General features: G+C 37.0%; 5 protein-coding genes across 5 annotated transcripts; 2 read left to right on the top strand and 3 right to left on the bottom strand.

The window, feature by feature from the left end:
* Nucleotides 1-7,709: 7,709 nt before the first annotated feature.
* GCK72_014016 (uncharacterized protein) lies at nucleotides 7,710-8,261 on the bottom strand (the record flags this gene model as incomplete). The annotated part of the gene is made up of 2 exons (XM_003107821.2): nucleotides 7,710-7,990; nucleotides 8,099-8,261. 2 exons carry the CDS (start codon nucleotides 8,259-8,261, stop codon nucleotides 7,710-7,712), a joined length of 444 nt encoding a protein of 147 aa, XP_003107869.1.
* Nucleotides 8,262-9,907: 1,646 nt separating this feature from the next.
* On the bottom strand, nucleotides 9,908-10,518 carry GCK72_014015 (uncharacterized protein; the record flags this gene model as incomplete). The annotated part of the gene is made up of 3 exons (XM_003107951.2): nucleotides 9,908-9,970; nucleotides 10,017-10,195; nucleotides 10,296-10,518. The coding sequence occupies 3 exons, from the start codon at nucleotides 10,516-10,518 to the stop codon at nucleotides 9,908-9,910; spliced, it is 465 nt and encodes a 154-aa protein (XP_003107999.2).
* A 630-nt stretch (nucleotides 10,519-11,148) lies between these two features.
* On the bottom strand, nucleotides 11,149-13,246 carry GCK72_014014 (uncharacterized protein; the record flags this gene model as incomplete). The annotated part of the gene is made up of 7 exons (XM_003107944.2): nucleotides 11,149-11,318; nucleotides 11,399-11,517; nucleotides 11,572-11,738; nucleotides 11,952-12,309; nucleotides 12,407-12,921; nucleotides 12,983-13,178; nucleotides 13,224-13,246. The coding sequence occupies 7 exons, from the start codon at nucleotides 13,244-13,246 to the stop codon at nucleotides 11,149-11,151; spliced, it is 1,548 nt and encodes a 515-aa protein (XP_003107992.2).
* A 3,021-nt stretch (nucleotides 13,247-16,267) lies between these two features.
* GCK72_014013 (uncharacterized protein) lies at nucleotides 16,268-20,051 on the top strand (the record flags this gene model as incomplete). Its single annotated transcript, XM_053730107.1, has 6 exons — nucleotides 16,268-16,462; nucleotides 16,888-17,031; nucleotides 17,080-17,151; nucleotides 19,393-19,588; nucleotides 19,633-19,830; nucleotides 19,879-20,051. The coding sequence occupies 6 exons, from the start codon at nucleotides 16,268-16,270 to the stop codon at nucleotides 20,049-20,051; spliced, it is 978 nt and encodes a 325-aa protein (XP_053584879.1).
* Nucleotides 20,052-20,425: 374 nt separating this feature from the next.
* Nucleotides 20,426-21,052, top strand: GCK72_014012 (uncharacterized protein; the record flags this gene model as incomplete). The annotated part of the gene is made up of 2 exons (XM_003107971.2): nucleotides 20,426-20,671; nucleotides 20,720-21,052. The coding sequence occupies 2 exons, from the start codon at nucleotides 20,426-20,428 to the stop codon at nucleotides 21,050-21,052; spliced, it is 579 nt and encodes a 192-aa protein (XP_003108019.2).
* Between the last annotated feature and the right edge of the window lie 12 nt (nucleotides 21,053-21,064).

Below are 21,064 nucleotides of genomic sequence, written 5' to 3'. Positions count from 1 at the left end.
ATTCAACAGAGGAAACTAAAGAATTTTGAAGAGAGACAGAGCTTGATGGTGGGCAGAATGCAAAGAAACGAAAGAAGCTGTGGTAAGAGTTGAGAATACGGTACTTTTTTTTGAAATTCAGCTGAAAGCTTTAAGCGATTGAGAACGTTTTAATTAAGGGGAAATCATGAATCTGAAAGCCGAAAAAGGCTGCGAGACGGGGGTTAGATATGATAGAACTCTGGTGAAAAATGAATAAAGTTGATGTGGTAAGACAATGTGCGTATAACGGGTTCAGATAAAACGGGGTGCGAAAATTATTTTGTAGATACACTAGAAGATGGAGAGTCGGCATTATCAAGACATGATATACATCGATATGCGTTCTTTTCCATTTGTTGAATCACTGAAATTAATGTATTAGGACGTAATTAGATTGCATAACTATCAAACCTGCAAGAGTCAGGTCAGCACAAACGAAATGATACCAGTTCTTGCAGCCTGCTTCACACAGTATCCAACGAGCACCATGACCCTCATATGGTTTATAACATTTTTGTGCTTGGCATGACTTCTTTGCTTCTCCTTCTTCTTCAACATATTCATTTGGAGACATTGGACAGTGGCGCTTTCGGGCTTTCTTTGAACATTCTTTATGGGTATTATGAGGCCGTTTTCGTTTAGAAACGGTTTTCGAGTCAAAAAGTAAGGTAATCGGTTTAGCTCTTACTGGACGTTGCTGAAGTTCGAATGTCGCACTGAAACAAAATAAAATGAAATATTCATTATTTATCTATTTTTCTCACCTGGCATTTTTCTTTAGATGAGCAGCATAAAACTCCGATATCAATTCTACAGCTATCGGAAGTCCGTTGAGGTTCAGTATTTCACAAGACAACCAATCGAACAGAGCTTTCTTACATAGCTCTTCGCCTTCGGGATCGCCGAGCTGCCGTTTATTCGCGCCATACATTAGACTTTGTGTGATTAGTCTTGATTTTTGAATGAGATTATGAACAAGGTTTGTTTCAAGGAAATTAGAAGGAATTTCGTTAAGGGCTGCGGATACATCAGCAATAACAGGTCGTTTTCCTCGTAAACAGCGAACACATAAATAGCATCCTTGTGGTAAATTTTGAAGAAATGGCGACCATTCGCAACACTGAACATGATATTGAGAATCACACATAATACATGTGAGAACTGAATCAGGCGCCTCCGATGTGTTAGCTCCAAGACAACAACATGATTGAAGTCCACTAGCCGAATTGGTTCTCCTCAATTTTTCGAAGATTCTGAATTGAATTTCGTGTAAAGAAGATTGATGTTCAAGCAATTGTTCCGATGACTCGAATTCTTTTATTTGACGCCATTCATCAGCTAAGTGAACCACACCACCTTGGTAGTACAACTGCATCATTTGACCTTCAGTAAGAGGTGTCAAATCATCGCGTTCGGAGAGGATCTGTAACAAAAACTCATTTAATCTGAAGCACTTAAGGAAAGCCGCCACTCAGATGTTTTATCAATTATTTACCTCGTAGAGATTGTGATAGGCATTGATTGGTTTGAAGAGCTTTGTTAAACGTTCTGTGAATGAAAGCATTTTATTAACCATGTCGCAGAGTGGTGAATGCTCTCGTGAATGACGCAGAGTTTTCGATATTTCACAATTTTTGTTGATGTCAATAGCCTGTGAGAGTATTATCTCACTTTCTGGAAGTCGTTGAAGTTGGTCTTTAACTTCAAAACCAGAGAGCGATGGAACTGCGAAGTCAATCATTGATTTGATTTTTGCTACTTGAGCTACTTCAAATCGAACCGAATTTAAGTCTGAAAATTGAAAAATCCATAGTTGTCAAGGCCCGGGCCGGGCCGGGCCGGTAGAAAATTTTCAAGGCCCGGCCCGGCCCGAAGGCCCGGCTTCAAAAAACGACCCTTTTTTTCCAATTTTTTTTTCCAATTTTTTCAATTTTTCATCGGAAATGTGACCATTTTTGACTATTTTTCAGAATTTCTTCTAATTCTGACTGATAGTCGAAAATGTGACTTTTTCGCAAAAAAATTCAAAAAATTTGAAAAAATTTGAAAATTTGACTTTCGCGCCAATTTGCCCGGGCCTTAAGCCCGGTCCGGCCCTGATTTCGCCGACAAGGCCCGGCCCGGCCCGGCCCGGCCCGGGCCTTGACAACTATGGAAAAATCTATGAGAAAGTCTCAGAATAAAACAAACATTGTTCGGATAACCAATCTGAATTCCTCAAGGAATTCCATACAGTTTGAAGAAGACTTAGTGAGGGATTTTTGAAAAATTCTTGAGCTTCCTCTTCACGAGCTGAAGCCTGTGAAAGCATTTGTTGAAGTTTGAGCAGTAGATCGTTAACTTGTCTTGATGGATTTCGACCGCCTTCTTGAATCAATCTGCAAAAGTTTTTATAGTAATTATATTATCAAAGTAAACATATTCAGAAATGTTGGTTCTAGCTTCAGTATGATTCACATTAATTGTATGCATTAAAAAAAATAATGTTTTCATGAAAAATTTGGAACTTACGATAAAATATTCTCCCTTATAAGCCGCTTTTTACACTCAAAATCGAATTCGTTCTCCATGTTGCTTGTTGGAGTCCATGAAGTGACTTTTCTTGCTCGTTCTGACCATTCTTTCATTTCAACCAACTTCCTCAATTCTTCAATTTCAGTTAACTTGATATCAAATTCCTCTCCTTCTTCAACCACTCTCTCCAAATCTTCCTTCGTATACTCTTGTTCGCGATCCATAACTTCTTCAGCCTTTTTTCTCCAAGCATCAATCCTTTGCAATAATTGCTCTAGTTGGCCAGTGTAAGATGATAAATTACAGTCCATGGAAACCATTTGTTCTATAAGTAATTTGACATCAACAATATCCATTCGAGTATCTGCTCTTTGACATCTAGTTTTGGTTCGAGTCCGCACTTTTTTGTGTAGTAGTTGAGAGGTTTTCTCAATGGCAGTTTTAACTGTGTGACTGATTGTAGTCAATTTATGAACTTGATCTGTTTGAGGATATTTATTCTGTTTTGCAACGTCAATACACTCTTCGATACTCTCCAGTTCTGGTTTTCCTGTTTTTTCCAGCATTTCTTCTGACTCTTCTTTCCATCCAGTGTAATTGACAGTTCGTTTTTCAAGTTCACTGAGAAGGTGATTCAAATAATCCATCTCATATCTGAACTGATATTTATAATCTTTCGGAGTACATGCTTTGCAAAGATGATCGTGATGTTCGACACATGTCCTTTTATTATGCTTGTTGCAAACAAGAGCTGACATGAAAATAGTTGTTTTGCAGAATTTGCATGATCTTTTTTCATCTGGAATGTTCTCGAAAGTAACTTGTTCCATCTGACGAGGAGCGACTCCCAGACGTGTTATGAGATTTCGGAGCTTATTTTGTTTTTCGATTACTTTTCTCAGTTCGTCACACGCCGCAAGAATTGTGGATAGGCCCAACTTATCCATAGCTGCCACCATTTTGAAAAGCAGTTCGTCATGTGAAAACACAAGGAATCTTCCAACGCTGGAATATGATTCCACGCATTCTCGACCTTTCGATAGCCAATCGATTGGAGCAAAGTTGACAGCTTCGGCGAAATTGAGTCCTTCATTGTATCCAGCATGATAGGCACGGGGGAAAGTGATTACAAACTCTCCAGCGTTCTGATGTACCGCATAAATTGGGACTCCCATTGATCGAAGAAGACTGGGATTTGCAGCTGTGGTCATATGATGGAAAAGATCTTTTTGTCTTCCAGTCAAACCAGGTGCTAGCTTTTTCAAAGCATCTTCAAACTTTTCTGCATCATCTCCGGCCACTCCGTACCAAATTTTTCGTTCTCCAAAATGATTGTAGTTGACGGAATAAGTCCAGTGATCCTCCGTATGCCAACAGAAAGTTGAGAAACACATTCCAACGTAAACCCAGGGAACCATCATTCCCGAAATTCCAGTATTGAAATATGAAAGAACAGACTCCCGAAGCACAGGCATGTTGTTCAAGTTCCACGCATGTGATGCATATTCTTGTTTAAGTTGAGAATCAGGTCCAGTATGCTTGTCTTCTTTTCGCGGGAATCCACTTCCAACTTTACTGGTAATCAGGTCTGCACCATACTTCACCGAAACGGGATTTTCGTGGGATATGACATTTTTCCAGAACTCTCGTTCAACAGTTTCGCATGACACTTCTGACACATCATTCACATTAAAATAATCGCATTTCCATTTGTTTGCGAACTCTGTGAACGAATTCAGGTTGTATTCTGTATCGGTTTCAGAGAACCCCCAATCGCATCCAATCTTAGCATCCTCTGATTCAATGCATTTCGGACATCTCCATTCACCGGTTGGAACTTCATCGAGGGCAGGATCACAACAATAAGTATGAAGACCGTTTGGACATCCTTCAATGTCGCAGAGAATCAGATACTGTTCCTCTTCTCCTTTTTTACAAGTCACACAAATTATTTCATCCACCGAATCATCTTCTTCCTCTTCATCATCTTCTGTCTTTACGATTCCTGAAAACTCCCAAAATTTAGTTAAAAACACCATAAAAATTTAGATCAAAATCTAAAACTCCGACTTACTTTTTCCTCTGTTGTTTTTGAGAGACGATGTTCCACCTGAATTTCTTTTAGTGACAGCTGACTTCTTATTTTTCGATTTCCGTCGTCCACTTTGCATGGACATTGGACACTCCTCTTCTTCATCCTTTGTCTCTTTTTCATCTGGAATTTCTGGTTCGCTTCGCATTGTTCCATGATTGTGCTGATACCTAAAATTAGGTATTTATTGTTTGTGTTCGATTACTGGAGCTAATTAGCTAGCTGAGACCATAGGTCTGGGAATTAATAGCTTTTAATCAGTTATATCTTTGCAGAAAACGTGGCTGATTGTGTAGGACTGCACTCACATATGTTTTCGCTCTTCTTCCTCATCACTTTCATCATCCATTTTCTTTTCTTTGTCTCTCAGATTTCGGTTGAACGGTTCAATGTGGTTATTGTAATGTGATCGAATGAGATTGATGAATGCAGACGGTACACCGCGAGCCATTTGCTCCTTTGGAAGGTATTCGCGTGCAACGTCTCTCCATTTTTCTTCATCATTCACTTCTTCACATCCTCCAAAGTTTTGAACAATCCGGTGCAGTCTGTACAAGTCCACAATTTCCCCGTCTCGATCCAGCGGGAACTCAAATTGAAGACCCGAAAATCGGTTAAAATTGATCAGACGCTCAATGAATGTGTGTTTCTCTTTCACAATTGCTTCCACTTCATTCAGCTTCTGTGTTCGAGGTTTAAAGGTGAACGTCTCTTTGTTTATGGCAAATGGCGGTTTAAACTCCTGGAAGAAATTTTTAAATATGAATTTTCATTCGTATAACTACTCGATGATCATATTTAAACCTCATTTCTCAATTAGATGTTTTCAGAATTTGATATCTAGGCCTTACCTTTGGTGGGACAATTTTTACGACTCCGTACTTCTCTGCGTCTGGTCTAATCTTTGCAACATATTCGATTGGATCGGCAAACTCCGCAGCAGTTGGATAGTAGACTGGAGCCATCGGAGGTCGTATGAATTTCTGAAACGTCTCATTTATAGCAGACCAGATCACTATAAGACATTTTAAAACCTTATAGAAGTGATCGTACATCTCCATCCTGATTCCGTTGGAATGGTTTTTTGATTTCGATGCTCCATTTCCTCCTGATTTCTTCCGAGGCGACGTACTTGTAGAGGGTGCACACGACGAAATTATTTCTTCTGGACGACGTGCACGCATGTTCAGTCTGTCTTATAGCTTCATGAGATCTGAAATTAACAATTCTATCCCGAACTTTTTTGTAGACCGAGAAAAATAGGCGATATAAACCGTTAACTGAATGTGAAAGTTTTAAAAAGCTTAAATCAGATCATTATTCAGAAAATGTAAGACTATTCATGAAAACTTTTAAACTTAAAACACTGGATAGATTATCTACAGTAACTTCACGACATGAAAGGTTATACTGACGGCCTTCTAGGAACCTTATTCCGCTGCGTCTTCATCCAAAGACTTTCGGCGAGACCGGTATTCTTTGACCACTTTGCACTAGTCCGATGTCCTTTTCATCAAAAATTGCGTGCGGTAAAGATAAGGGGCGAAACCGAAAAAAATATAGATAAAAATCGAAGAACCGTGAGAGGAAATAGCCCAGCGCCCACCCGTGTCGGGCTACGACATGTCTTGAAAACGCGCTCCATCGCAGAAAACTCTCGTGGCCTCGCTCTCGTCGTCTCAATCATCTCTTTTTCAATAGTCTCTGCATGTGGAAGTCTCTGCGTCTACTGCTTCTCAATACTATTATTGTTGTTGTGTGCGCGACACATTCTCGCGTGTGCCTCTGAGTAATACGTGAATTTTTGCACTAACTTTTTTTGAGGCCAGCAGCTGAGGGAAGACGGGCGCGCACAAAGAAAGCGAGGCAAACGGGAAGACGATGGAAAAATGAACATAGAAATAGAGAAAGGGAAATGGAATGTTGGCTTTCCAAAATGGCTCCGATGGCTAGAATATTTGATTATGGGCTCACCGAAAGAGCATGGATAATTTTCTGGAATATTTTATGATAATTAAGGTTTATGATAAGGAAACCTTTAATTATCGACAATGTGTGAATAAACAAGATCAATCTCGATAAATAGCTGAAAGAACTTCTACACGAAGTCATAAGTGAAAGGAGGGAACGTGCAGTCATAGAATATAGTTGCAGAAAAGAATCAGCTGTTTGTAAGAGAAGAAGCTGATTAGAAGAAGTAGAGAAAGACGTGTTTCCTTCTGCTACACATGCATTCTTCGTACGACAAAAGGAAGCCGAAGAAGAAGCAGACATAGAAATTTACGATCGAACGCTGGCGATGTGGTAAAGCAGAGAAGTTAGAAAGGGTCACGCTCAAGAGTGGAGTACTCTACCGACTATAGTAAAGATTTTATTACATTCCAGTTTCTAGATCGACGTTTCGAAAGTTTCATAAGAACAGATACTTACCAAAAAGATAATATATCTGTACAGTTCAAAATAATTTGGTGTAGAATATAGAATATGCAGAGAATTTAGGTTTCACGATATATGTCTAGACTCTCGTACACAACTGCGTGCTGGGGAATTCAATCGAGTGAGATGACGGCAATGTGAAGATGCGTTCTGTTAGAGAATATGGATTGTGTATTTGTATGAAGAACATCTAGTCTTGTTGTCATAGAGATTGAGCATACACAAGAATTAGAACGGGGAACAGGTGACTGAATATATATAATTCCGTTTGACAACAATATTTATTTCAATTTTTCTCAGAAAAAAAGTTGTCACAGGATTACGGTAGAATCTCATGTTGACTCTTCCGGGAGACACAAAAAAGTTAGTTGTTTCCCTAATTGGAAGCACATAATGAAGGTATTCGGAAAGCCGGGAGTTGTAGCGGAAATTGTATATCCAGTGATAAAACTGTTTCTATTTTTCACACCAGAATAAGACAACTAGAACATGAAAGAAGAACCGCAGGTTTATTCAATGCATTTTCTCCGAAAATTAAATATAATTACAAAAAAGTGAAAATGGAATTAAGAAGTCATTGGTTTGTGAAATATTGTCACTCGAGTTTGGTCAATCAGATTAGAAATCATTCATGGGCTTTATACATTCAAATCATTTCCTGCTCTTTCAGTTTCTTCTCATCGACAAGTGGAAGAATTTGATAGACGGCAGTCTTCTGATTTTCTTGTTTTCTTTTGTAATCAGAATATTCCATGGCGTAGGCGATGAATAACATGGAGACGATAGTTACAATAGCAACAGTTGGATATCCAGTCTCAACAGACATATAGGCAAGAGAGCACATGAACATGGCAAACCAGACACGTGGATTAATAATGGCAAGAGGAGTTGAACCGAGTTCCATCAGGAAGAATACGTTGACGTCGTCTGGAGAAATGTCATTTACTAATTTGATTTCAATTCTTCTGATGACTAAAGTAACAGTCGCATCTCAATTCTTTGTCAGTATTTGTAAACTTTTAAAAATAAACTCACTGAATCCTGGAACTTTGTAGTCCTCGATTCCGGTATATGACAAGAGAAGTTTGATTGTAGCCATTGAGAATGCAATAACGAAACATGGCCAGTTTTGATCAATGATTGTTGGCTTCTTCTGTTCCACTGGTTTCCTTGAAGTTGGGAGCATCACTGCGACCATTTTGAAGCAGACTGAAAAATATAAAAAGGATTGAATGGTAGAGAAAGAGTTGTATCAGGTGGATGACCGATGTACAAACAAACTTTACGGAAATTTGATAGAAAATAAAAATATTTTCATCCAACAATCCTTTAGAATGAGAATTTGAGGGACTGGAAGACCTCTTTATACTTTTTAAAGGGTCAATGCCGAATAGATTTAAAAGATTCTTTGGTGGTGACCGGTAAAAACCAAGACAATGGAAAAGAAGTTATCTTGGACTTGAATCTAATTGAATTCAGAGTAAAGAAAAAGATTGAAAAGATAGATAAGTAAATGACTGTCAGAGGTCGAGGACGAACAAAAACCTTTCGAGAGGACACTGATTCAATGACTTTTTATTTGAAACTATGGACAGATTGAATGGCTGGGCGTGGACTGAGGAAACAAATATTTAGAAACTGAATGAAATCGATTGTTTAAAATATGAAATGCAATACTCATAATTATAACAAAACCTGCTATTATCATAAACCACATAATCTGAAAATGAGAAATGAGCAAAAGAAACAGGACATATATCAAAAATTGAACCATAAGAGAGCTATTGTTGCACTCCAAAACGTTGATAAAGTGCAGTCAAATCGAATGAACAACAAACAGAAAAAAATTGAAAAATGAAATATTTTGAAAACATAATAAATCGGAAGTTACAGTAATATTTTGATTGACTGATTCATTTGATTTTTTAAACTTTTACATTGCAAAAGAAGCACCATTTTCATGCTTTTCATACATTTATTGGTTCATCTGAAGTGTCAATTGGTTAGATACGGGAAACGAGAACAACGTGTTTCGTGGATGATGTCGAGGTATATTTGAACAGATGTTTCAGTTTTGTATCTGTCTGATCAGAAGTCATGATCTTAAGTTATTTTTGTTGTTTGTAGTTTGATATTCAGACTGAAATATTGAATAGTGAAGTGGCTTAAAGCTCTCGTAAAAATATTTCCTAGAGAAGATAGTTTTCTTAAGATTAAGATTAATATTAAGGACAACTTCAGAAAGAACTGAACGATTTCATATAAATAATTCAGAATGGATACCAGCTTGAAAAATTACAGTAACTTGCGGAACAAGTAAAAGGAGTGAGTGTCTTCTTCAACTAACCGGATACTAGTGAGAAAATAAAAACGAATTATTGTTATTAATTAAAACTCAGTAGAGTTCAGAACACATTTCTATATAAGTTAAATTCGAAACCAATGACTTGACTTCAATTTCTTTTCAGTCCTAATGAACTGAATCCAATGAAATGAGGTTTTCAAAAAATAATAACCGAGTAAAACAGAAGATTTAACATTAAATGGTTCAAAGTCTAGAGCCATTGAACAAACTTTTCCGATTTTCGTTCTTGATCATTTTGAGTTTGTAACATGTAATATAGATGCCCTTGTCAACTGTATAAACAACGTGTTTCCTACTTGAATTGCCTCTTGCAAATCGAATATTTCCGGCTGCTCTCGGACATTCTCATCATAGGATAGAGATCGATGTTGAGGGATGTCCTCAATGAAACAAGATGAAGTGATGCGTTCTTCAAGAAGCATCAATAAGTTTATTCCTGCCTCATCATAAAAAAAGAAACAAGGAAAATATTGAATGGTTTATTTCGGATAACATGGGACAACACGAATATCGTAAATTTTGTAGTCATCGTCCTTCTCTTCCTAAAATTATGATTATTTTGAGTAAAATAATAGTTTAAAAACGTACCATTCTAGCAAAGAATGCTTTCTCTCCTGACTGAGTTTCTCCATTCAAAAGAGTCAAAACTTCATCTACAGAGAATTGAATTGTGTTGTTGGTAAATGGAACTGGATAGGCGAACTTTACAGAAAGATCCACTTGGCCTAGTTTTGGAATCAAAGCCTCCAATTTGCTCGAGAGATAATCTGAAAAACTTGGTTTAGGAGAGAAATTTCTGAGCTTCCAGTAAATTTCTGTGCAAAGTATCATAACTAACTGAGCTACAAAGTTCTCAAGATGACCTACCGTAATCTCCTCCTTTTCCACAATCGTCCACAGTTATATCTTCTGTGAAAATATGACTCTCTGCCAATTTTATCTTTCCGTCCAGAACATGTCTGTATTCATCTGTCAAACGAGCAGCTGTATATCTCGGATGTTCTTCAACTGACCGAGTGTTGAACAACGGGAAAACGATGAACTGAAAATGTTGAAGTTTAATCAGCATAAACTTTTGGGTGTTGGTCATAGTTGAACCACCATAATACTCATTTCTTCAGAACTGTGATATTTTAATTGTATGTTAATGTTATCAGTTCAAGTTTCATGACGGAATCAAAACAAGAAAACTAATATGAAGTACATTTTATGCTCCATGGTGAGCTTTCATAAATACATTTTCTAATTGCTCAAAAACAACGGAATTTCAAAAACCTTTGAATCTCAATGTTTTTCACTACATTTTCAAGAAAAAAACTAACCAAAACAAGAGAAATTATTGGTAGATTCTTCATTTTGAATGACGAAGAAGTGGTCTGAAAAGGAACAAACAGTGTTCTCGATATGTTTCTTTCTCACGATGAAACCAAAGAAAAACACGGGAAAAATGCAAAAACAAAAATATACTAAAAATGTTTTTGAATGTGTTGGAAACAGAGCAAAACCATATGAAAATGATAAGAAGGAAGAGACAACTGCCTCGTTTTTCCGCCTCCTCAGAAGGTTTTTTACTTCAAAACTTTGTAGTTTTTTCTGCAATTTGATATCCCAGCACGAGATGGTCAGTTGTTCTTTTCTTGGGAAAAAGTAAAATAAAAAACATTTATGAAACTTGAAACGAAGGTTTATGAAACATGAAGAGTGATAAGTTACTAGTTGATTATGAAGCCAAGACAATTCTCATTGTATTTGTGAATCCAGCTCCTTGTTTCCATCCAGTAATGACGATAAGTGGGTCACCAGCATGAATGAATCCACGTGTCTTTCCAAGATTCACTCCGTATTGCACACGTTCTTCAACGTCAACGTCCCATTCATCGATACGTCCTTCTGCAATACCAGGAAGTAGAACTTTACCAGTTTCAGACATATTTGTGAAAAATCTACGATAGAAATGGAATTGAACTCACTTGGATAATAGACTGGGAAAATTCCTCGGTGAAGATGAAGCTGGCGAGAAATTCGTTCATCGCGAGAAACGGTGATAATTGGGACTGGTGGACGATAACGAGAACACAAACGAGCAGTTCTGAGGTGATAATTACATGAATAATTGGAATTTTTTTCAAAATTATTAAATTACCTTCCAGTTGTAGTGATGAGAATAATAGCAACAGCTCGACAAGTGATAGTTGCGGAAACTGCTGCAATTGCAGTTGTATGAGTCATTCCAGTCGGTTTTTTGGTATGGAGAATAAGCTCTTCGAAATGTTTCAGGTGGAAGAAAGCGGATTCAGCTTCTTTACAGATCTGGAAAAATTTTGATTTTGATTCAATTTTTGTTATTTCCTTTTTCTTTTTCGTTCAAACTTTTGCAATAGTTCTATGAACTTTTGTTTTCCGTTTTTCAAAGATACTAACTCAACTGACAGTAGTAATCGGATACTTTTCTTCTTTCCCTTGAATCACGTGATTTTTAAAAATAACTTTGCATCATAATCACAAAGTAAAACATAAACTCACATTGTGCATCATTGCCAATGCTTCCACTGGGTAATCTCCTTTCGCTGTTTCTCCACTCAACATCACACAATCGACGCCATCCAAAACGGCATTTGCCACATCACTGCATTCTGCTCTTGTTGGACGAGGCTTACTGATCATACTCTCCAGCATTTGCGTAGCACAAATCACTGGTTTTCCAGCCAAATTACACTTGGCAATGAGCATTTTCTGAGCGAGAAACACTTTCTCTGGAGGAATTTCGATTCCAAGATCTCCACGAGCAACCATTACACCGTCAGATGCTTCGATGATCTCATCGGCATTGATGACTCCGTCTTCTGATTCTATTTTGGCGATGATGTAAATATGTTTCCCTCTGAAATTACAACAAAATGAATACGAGATTCGTCAACGGATAAAACAGGTACTAATTCAGTTGAAACCTAAAGAAAAATTTAATTAAAATAACTTACTTTTCTCCCAAGACTTGTCTGATTTTGTGAATTCCTTCTGCGTTTCTGATGAACGATGCAAAAATGATATCAACACCTTGTTCAACTCCAAATGTCAAATCTTCAATATCCTTGGATGTAACTGCTGGTAGATCAACAACAGTTCCTGGCAGATTGACTCCTTTTCTTGTTCCAAGTGCTCCTCCATTCTCAATTGTGCAGATAACTGCATTCTCTTCGCAAGTCTCCACAATCAAAGAGATGAGTCCATCATCAATGTAAATTCTGGATCCCGGTGAGACAACTTTTGGCAAGTTCTTGTAGTCAGCATATATATTAGAAGCAGTTGCAGAGAATTCCATAGAAGGATCAGTAGATACTCGAATACTTTTTCCATTTATCAATTGGACTTCTTTTGCATTATTTGCAAACATTCCAGTTCGGATTTCTGGTCCTTTCGTGTCCAAAGCGATTGCAACCGGGAATGGAGCATTTTCAGCAGCTTCACGAATTGTTTTGATGGTTGCTGCATGAGCCTGAAAAGTTTAAAAAAAAGTTAATATATTCTTTGATAAGAGTTAGACAGAGCGTACATACCTCATGACTTCCATGTGAAAAGTTCAATCTGGCAATGTTCATTCCAGTATTAATCATTTTTCGAAGTGTTTCTACATCGCTACACGCTGGTCCAATCGTACAAATAACACCAGTTTTTCTTGTTTTCTGTGGTCTTTCGGAGATACGTAGACCACATAAATGTGAAATATTAGTAGTTGCAGTCGAGTGCTCCGAACTATAATGAGACGACATTAGGTCAAAAAGTGGAATGATTTCTTACCCAATATGATCGTCTTGATACATGATGATAGACGGAAGAGAACTGGGTGGAGTCTGAAAAGTAGACAGAATTGGAAATGGAGAGACGCAGATAGAGCAGAAGAGTGATACAAACAAAGTTTGATAACCAAATCGGGCGAATAACAAAGATCAATGATTGATTTTCGAAGATAGATACAAAAGAAAATAAAAATAGAGGTGATGAATTCAGATGTCAAGGTCATCTTTTTGGTTTTTGATCAGCGCTCAAGTTGAGAAATGTATTTAAATAGAAAATATAAAAAGAAACGAGTTATTGAATATGGGAACACATCTAGTTCAATTCAAATAATGATGTTTTTGTTGGAAAGAAAGAGACTTAACAAAAGAGACAGCGATGATAATTCTCGAGTCTGAATGGTCCGAATGTAACAATGGTCAAGACTACAAGGTAGCCATCTCATTGTAAAAAGGGTTGAAAGAGACCAACCTTCCCAAAAAGATGAGTGAGAGAACGAGCAAATTGGATTTATGTCAAGATAGGAGGAACTCAAAGACACTAGAATGTCACGTAACGATCAAATGATCAAGAAAACATCTACGAGATAAAAGTGGACTTTCGAGTGGACAGCAGTGATGAATTAGACATTTACGATGACTGCAAAGAGCAATAAACTTGAAAGTAGGAATGCACGTGAAGTAGAGCAGAGAAGGTACAGAGTGCACATTAGGAGTACTGGAAAAGAGAAACAAGTCGTATACTATTGTGATGGTTAGAATGTTTTATTTATTTGAGTTCAAATGTTACAACTCGAGTTTGTTAGAATAATATGTTGCAACTTGCACTTCAAAATGAACGTGTAAACAATTTGGGTTGTACTATAGACCTTTAAAAATCAGAATGAAAGTGTTCATTGGTGTTTCGATTGGGGATTCCCTTGACCAGCAAACCAAGAACTAACAGCTGTCTTCTGGGAGTGATGGTTCTTGTAGCAATATCAAAAAGATGAATAGATGAATTCCGGCCTGAATGAAGAAAGAATATGAAAGCAATTCACGAAAAATGCTAATATTTGTTATAGGAGTTAGGGAGTCCAGTTAGCAGCCCAAAACAAATTACATTGTATTCATTCATTTGACGTTTGAGTTTATCCAACTTCATAAGTGGTGTTCTACTTGAACTTTCGATTTTTAACTTTCGAATCTTCTTCTTTTTCTAAACTTACCCAATTATGGTTTTTTGGAATTCCGTCAACTTTCTTTAGGATGATTCAATTGCTTTTCGTTTGACTTTTCTCGTAAATCCTTCGATTCTAAAATTGAAGTTTTTTATTATTATTTTACCAGTTGCCTCTTCCGATTCAAATCTACGGATCATAAGGGTCAACAAGTTGAAAACGGAACCAAAAGCCGATAATTTGTTTCCTGAAAGTTGTCTTCTCTTCTTATTCTTCTTCTTCTTCAAATGTAAACAATTCTTGTACTTCAAAAAGATGATGGCATTTCCATGAAAAAAAAGATTTGGCATCTCTCGAGATATAAATCAATCTCGAAGAATGCGCTTTCATCGATACCAGTTTGTTTCTTCTTAAAGTAAATTCAATTCGTTTTCACAGTTTCCGAATCCTTTTAGTCATGGTCACTGAGGCATATCTAGTCTATTGGATTGCCCTCTTGTCATTTCATTTTTGAATTTACAATATCCTCTCTCGTCTACTTTTCTTCTCGCTACAAACACCTCGTTCACCAATAAAACCAATCAGCATTTCGTTTCGCTCTTCGTGTTTCGGGGTTACGATTCAATACAAAAGAAGTACGACGTCCCGAGAGAAAGTGCAAAACGATGAAGAGAGGAAAGAAATGAAAGCAGAAATCGTCGAGGATAGAAGACTTAGTCGCTTCTTCTGGAGGAATAAAGTGAATGGTTTCGTAGACCGATTATGCCACACACACACTTTTATGACTTGGATAATCGAGCATTCTCCTCTTTTCCTCAAATGAATCACACTGTTTGAACGGAATAAAATTGAAAACGGATGACAATCAAGAAAGAAATATTGCATTCATTCAAATATTAATAGATAGTAATTAATATCAACCATGTTTTTTCAACAATTCTGTCAAAAAAAAAATTTGGTACAATCTTTTATTTTTATTTGTTCCATGTGAACATCTTCCATTGAATCCATCCTTTTGTTTCTTCGATTCGTTGATATTTGACCCTCTAACCCCTTATGAATTCCTTCTTTTCATGAGAACTTTCTCGCCTTTTCCTTCTTCGATCCGCGCCGTCTGTTTTTTTTTGAACGTCACCTGTCGGAACGTATCAATATGATGGATAACTCTAAAAGGTTTCTCATAATCGGTTCTTGTTTCTTTAACCTCCATTCATATGATCACCTTCAGAATTCTCTCGCCTTTTCCTTTTATGGAATCTGAAGTTGACGAACAATTTATTATGAAAAACTTTGAATTTCAGTTTCGTTCAACTGGGTTACAGTATCTGGGAAGGATTCTGCAACTTGTCTTGAAAACAGGAATCTTCAATTCAGTTTCTCTTGCATTTGGCTCTCTTAATTCATTTATTTTTATATCAAAAACAATTTTTTTCATCTAGAAATTTCACAAACTAATCCATCCCCTACAATCCTACAAAATATTCAAGTTTGTCTCTTTTTTTCACACGTGAAAAATGATGTTGATCTTGTCTCATGCTGGAGAATGCGTAATTCAATTGAAATTCCTTTATTCTTTTTTCTCCCGTTTTCCTTTTTTACAAGTCTTCAATGATTAAAATAGTATCCTCTCTCTGTCTGCCATTCATCTTCTCGTACTTCTCCTTCCCATGGCAACTTTTTTTTCTCTTTTCCATTTCTCTTCTTCCAATTCTCTTGCGTCATCCCCTTGTCTCATAACCATTATCGTTATGAACGCACTCAGTCTTCCATGGACTTCTGGAAGACACAACTTCTTTTAAAACGTTCCTTTTCTTTCCGCACTTCTATACTCACCATTTCATTTCATTTTAACTTATTTCACTACTTCATTTCATCTCTTTCCCAGAAAATGATGAAGATTATGTCACCTGAATACGATGACATTGACTCCTATTTTGCAATGGATGCTCATCATATGGGTCGGTTATTCTTCACTCTCTCCACCTGTCTAACTCTCGCTGGTCTTTATTTTGCTGCTCATCCACATTTTCTTGAAGAGTCGTGGAATTCCAACAGAACTTATTGGGTCATGGAAAACTATAAGGTATGTTAAATTATTCTCTCCTCTGAACTGTTTTATCTTTGAATATAACATAAGCATTCTCATCAGAGGAATAATCCAATCCCGTTTTTCGCTGACTTATACTATTTTCATAAGCCCTTCAGACACCATTTTAACACAAATCTTGAACGATTTCTCGAACCATTCCATTTCCGAAAAACCATAAAACAGCGTCCGTTCCGCTGAAGGCGTTTATTGTCCGCGAGTTTAAAAAAATGGCTTCAGGATCTCTGTCCTGCCTGTCCTGTTGAATGCCAACAAAAAAACATGAAATTTATGAGGCAGATAAAAGTGACAAAAAAGCTGAAGGGGTTCAGAAACCCGAAATAGTATTTCGATTATAAAACAGGTCGTTCGATGGAAATAACCTGAACAAATTAGGCAATGCTCACTCAGATTATTTTCAGACTTTTCCAAACGGAACAGATTATTATACTGTACTAGAGAATGATGGAACTTACAGTACTGGACATCTTGGCCCTTGGTTTAGACGCCTTCTGAATGGAGAATGGAGATATGATTACGGTAACTCGTTCTATAACTTCTGTAGGGTAAGTTCAATTCTGAAATCTTCCTGAATCTTCATTTACATGATTCAGCCCCGAAATCCGCCAAGACGCGAGTGGATGACATCCATTTTACGGTCAATGAATCACCTTGTTATAGTACAGGTTAGTCCAATTGCTAGCATTTATTGGATAGTTGGAAGTGAATATGTCACAACACCTCAAATCAAATGGGCTGTCCGTTATGGGCCTATTCTTGGCAAGCAAAAATGTTTTTCGCTGCTTTTTTTCGATTCACGGAACCAGAAAATGGTGTTTTTACCGTTCGCTTCGAGACCTGCGGTGTCGAAAAAGGCATGTGCCAGCGAAAAATAATTTTTCGCTGATTTCCTTCTCTCGTGAATTGGAAAGAAGACTATGCCCATTAAGGAGATCTTGACGGAGACCTAAATGGTATAAATTATCATGTTCAAAAAATTCAGTTATCGAATTGGTTTATTTCTCAACCCTCTTGTTTTAGCACTTTTTTGAATCGGAGTGTTTCCTCACGGCAAAATTGCCTCAACATTTGTAAGATTTCATGCACGGATGGCCGAGTGGTCTAGAAACGCCAGCATGTCAACTATGGGGCATCAATGGGTGTGCCAATGGGCGTAGGAAGAACATGAAATGATGTCAAAAATGACCCATTGATGACCCATCGCACGCCCATCGGCGTTCAGGCATTTTTCACCCACGCGCTTACCCATCGATGGCTCATCGGCTACCCATTTCATTCCCCTTCAAAATATGAAAGCTGCTTTATAAAAAAGCGTTTTATTTATTGAAAACAAGAAAACAAAAAAAGATGAAGGGAAACAACTTAATTATAACAGTTGTAGAGGGTAGAGGTGAAGAGCTCTTCGAAGAGTAGTTGTGGAGGAGTAGTGGAGAAGTCGAAGTTGATATTTATGTAGAGTTCTGAAAGCACAGTGGATTGAGTAAAATTAAATTGGAACGATTTTCAGATCAAAATTTAGTTATGCATCTAGAATTTGGACTTTTTTGAAGTAAAACTGGAAAAAATTCAAGAAATTTGTTCAAAAATTATGTGCAGTACCAGTCAATAGGATATGAACTTTGGGCGTTTTCTGTTGAAGTTGTCTAACTTTGAGAGTGTATCATGGCAATACTAATAGTCCCATCAAGGTGATTTTTGATGGATCATACAGATCAAGCCTGGAGCTTTATTTTTGTAGTTGACAACTTTTTTGTAAGGAAACTGCTTAGGGAGTTACATATCGACAAAGTGATTTCTACCTCAAATTGACCGATTTCAGTGCAAAATACGGACACCCCTTACTATTAGAGTGTTATGGTATTTTAAGCCAACAGCTCAAAAATCGCACAATTTTGCACTGAAATCGGTCGTAGAAAGCACTTTGTAACTCCCTAAGGAGTTTCCTTACAAAAAAGTTGTCAACTACAAAAATAAAGCTCTAGGCTTGATCTGTATGATCCATCAAAATCACCTTGATGGGACTATTAGTATTGCCATGATACACTCTCAAAGTTAGACAACTTCAACAGAAAACGCCCAAAGTTCATATCCTATTGACCGATACTGTATATAACTTTTGACAAAGTTTCTTGAATTTTTTCCATTTTTACATCAAAAAAGTCCAAATTTTTGAGACTCCATCACCAAGTACTGAATTTTTGAAAATCTCAACTCACAATTTTTCTTTAACTCAAAACCGTCTTGAGGTGGTCTATCTTTGTCATCAGTAATTCACCACGATTTCTGAATTAAATTCTATGCATATATAAATATACTCAACTGAAAACTACCTTTTCTTTCAAACCGCACTCCATTATCATCAAAATCGCTCACATTCCTCCCGATTAGTTTCTGAAAACTCGTTCTATTATGAAAGTTGAAAATATGAATAAGAAAACAAAATAAGGATAACATTAAGTAAAACAACGACAAAGTGAAAAGAAAAACAGAATGCCAACGCTGCAAACCACGCGTTCTGGTTTACGATGACCCATCGATGAGCCATTTACAACCCATCGAAAAATAATTATTCCCCAAAAATCGAGTTTACGCCAATGTGTTAATAATGGGTCATCGATGGATATCCAGATGGGCCATTTATGGCACATTTTTTACATCATCCATTTTAGACCCATCGGTACCGATGGGTGAGTGAATGTGTCAAATATGGGGCATCGATGGGCCATATTTCGCCCACATAGCACTTTAGCCATCGATGGCCCATTCATGACTCCCTGGCGTTTTACCTGTGCTAAGGCGCCAGACTCAAGCGTAACGCTTGTCTCGAGTTCGAGATCTTCTGGGTGTTCTGGTACTCGTATGGGTGCGTGGGTTCGAATCCCACTTCGTGCAGATTCTTTTTGCAGGTCTTCTTCAGAAGTGCCGTTCTTCTTACCATGACACACTCTTTATTTCAATGTATGCTAATAAATTTTGTCTCAAAAGCCAATCATTCGGCGAAATTGGATCGAATAATTGGTTTTCCACTTGTTACGGTGGAATTTGTCCATAACATGTGTTTGTTTGTTGTCAGTTGTTTACAGTATGAGCAAGACAAACATCGTGAGTTCTAATTCAGTTTTCTCAAAATATAATTTTTTTTTTAGTAATTCAACTATCTCGTATTGCCCTTATTCTCTTGACAATATCTACTGTTCTGAAACTGATATTTGTTGCAATAATTCAAACGAATCAACTTCTACAAGTTATCTGTGTTCTTATAGCTTCAGCTGTTATTCTATCACATAATACAGCTCTTGAAGACTTTGATAATTTCTTGATCGATACTCATTGTGATTCCATGAGTAAGTTGTTTTCTGTTTCTTGCCCTTCCTCCTCATGCCTGATTTCAGCATTTCCGTCGGTTGCAATTGCTCAATTAATTTATTTTCTTGCATTCTTTACAACCGGATATCTTCAATACCAATGTCTTTCTGGAATTCGAGTTGTTACTTGTTCAACTCAAGAAGAAATCGAACATAGGAAACGATTTTGTGAGGAACCAATCGATCTCATTTCTAATTAAACTATCATTGTTTTATTTCTAATTTATTCCGTTTTTTCCTTGTCTTCGTCTCTATTTGGCTTTACTGGGTTCCCATTATTCGGTTTTGAATAAATTATAGTTTTCTGGTACTGAAAAAACCATCAGATTTTAATTCTTTGTTTACTGAATTATTTGTAAGCTGAACAAATAAAATATAATTTTAATTCGGAAAAACTGTTTAAACTAAACCCAAAAAAGGTTTAGATCCTCTTCCCTCCTCGTAATAAAATGCTATTTCTAAACATGTCAAAACAAAAATGTCGTGTTATTTGTGCATACAGATGACCTTGAATTGGTATAAATATCATGAACCCACTGGTCAGAAACATTGAGTTTTGTTTGACTCTTCGAAAATGTTTTCTATTTCTAAACTAATCTTTGTAACTGTCGCTTTGACTACTTTTGCTTCATCTAAATCTCTTGGAAACCACGTAGCTGATTTATCTGTTGTCATTGCTGAAACTGGATTATTGCCACCTGCACCAGAACTCACAACTGAAGCAGAACAAGAGTATATGGCAATCCTCACAAATTCCAGTCAAACTATTCCTGAACTAGAACAAAATACTAAATTGTGGGCGGAGAAACATGGATTAACGGTGAGAAGTTGAAATGAAGATGCTAGATTAAACAAGTATAATTTATAGGAGAAACTCGAGGAATACAATACAAAAGTTCTCGAGAAGCTCAAGGAATTCAAGGATAAGTACATGTCTGTTATCAATAATATTTTGTCCGCTGAGAAGAAATATCAAGATATTCTGAATAGTCAGACATTGACAATGGATGAAATTTCAAATGAAGTTGATACACTCCTCCAGCAATATCCACTGGAATTCAAAACTCTCGGATGTCTTTTTGATGAAATGCTCAGAGAAATGAAGGAGAATTCGAGTGCAGGAGATAATCAGCAAGTTCTCAATGGAATTCAATCGAAACATGAAGTTATGAAGGCTATGAAATTTTTGAGAAGAAAGTAATTATTGTGTCTT

Source organism: Caenorhabditis remanei, chromosome IV (genome assembly GCF_010183535.1).
Source record: "Caenorhabditis remanei strain PX506 chromosome IV, whole genome shotgun sequence".
Taxonomy (NCBI): Eukaryota; Metazoa; Nematoda; class Chromadorea; order Rhabditida; family Rhabditidae; genus Caenorhabditis; species Caenorhabditis remanei.
This window is presented reverse-complemented; position numbering and strand designations above follow the sequence as displayed.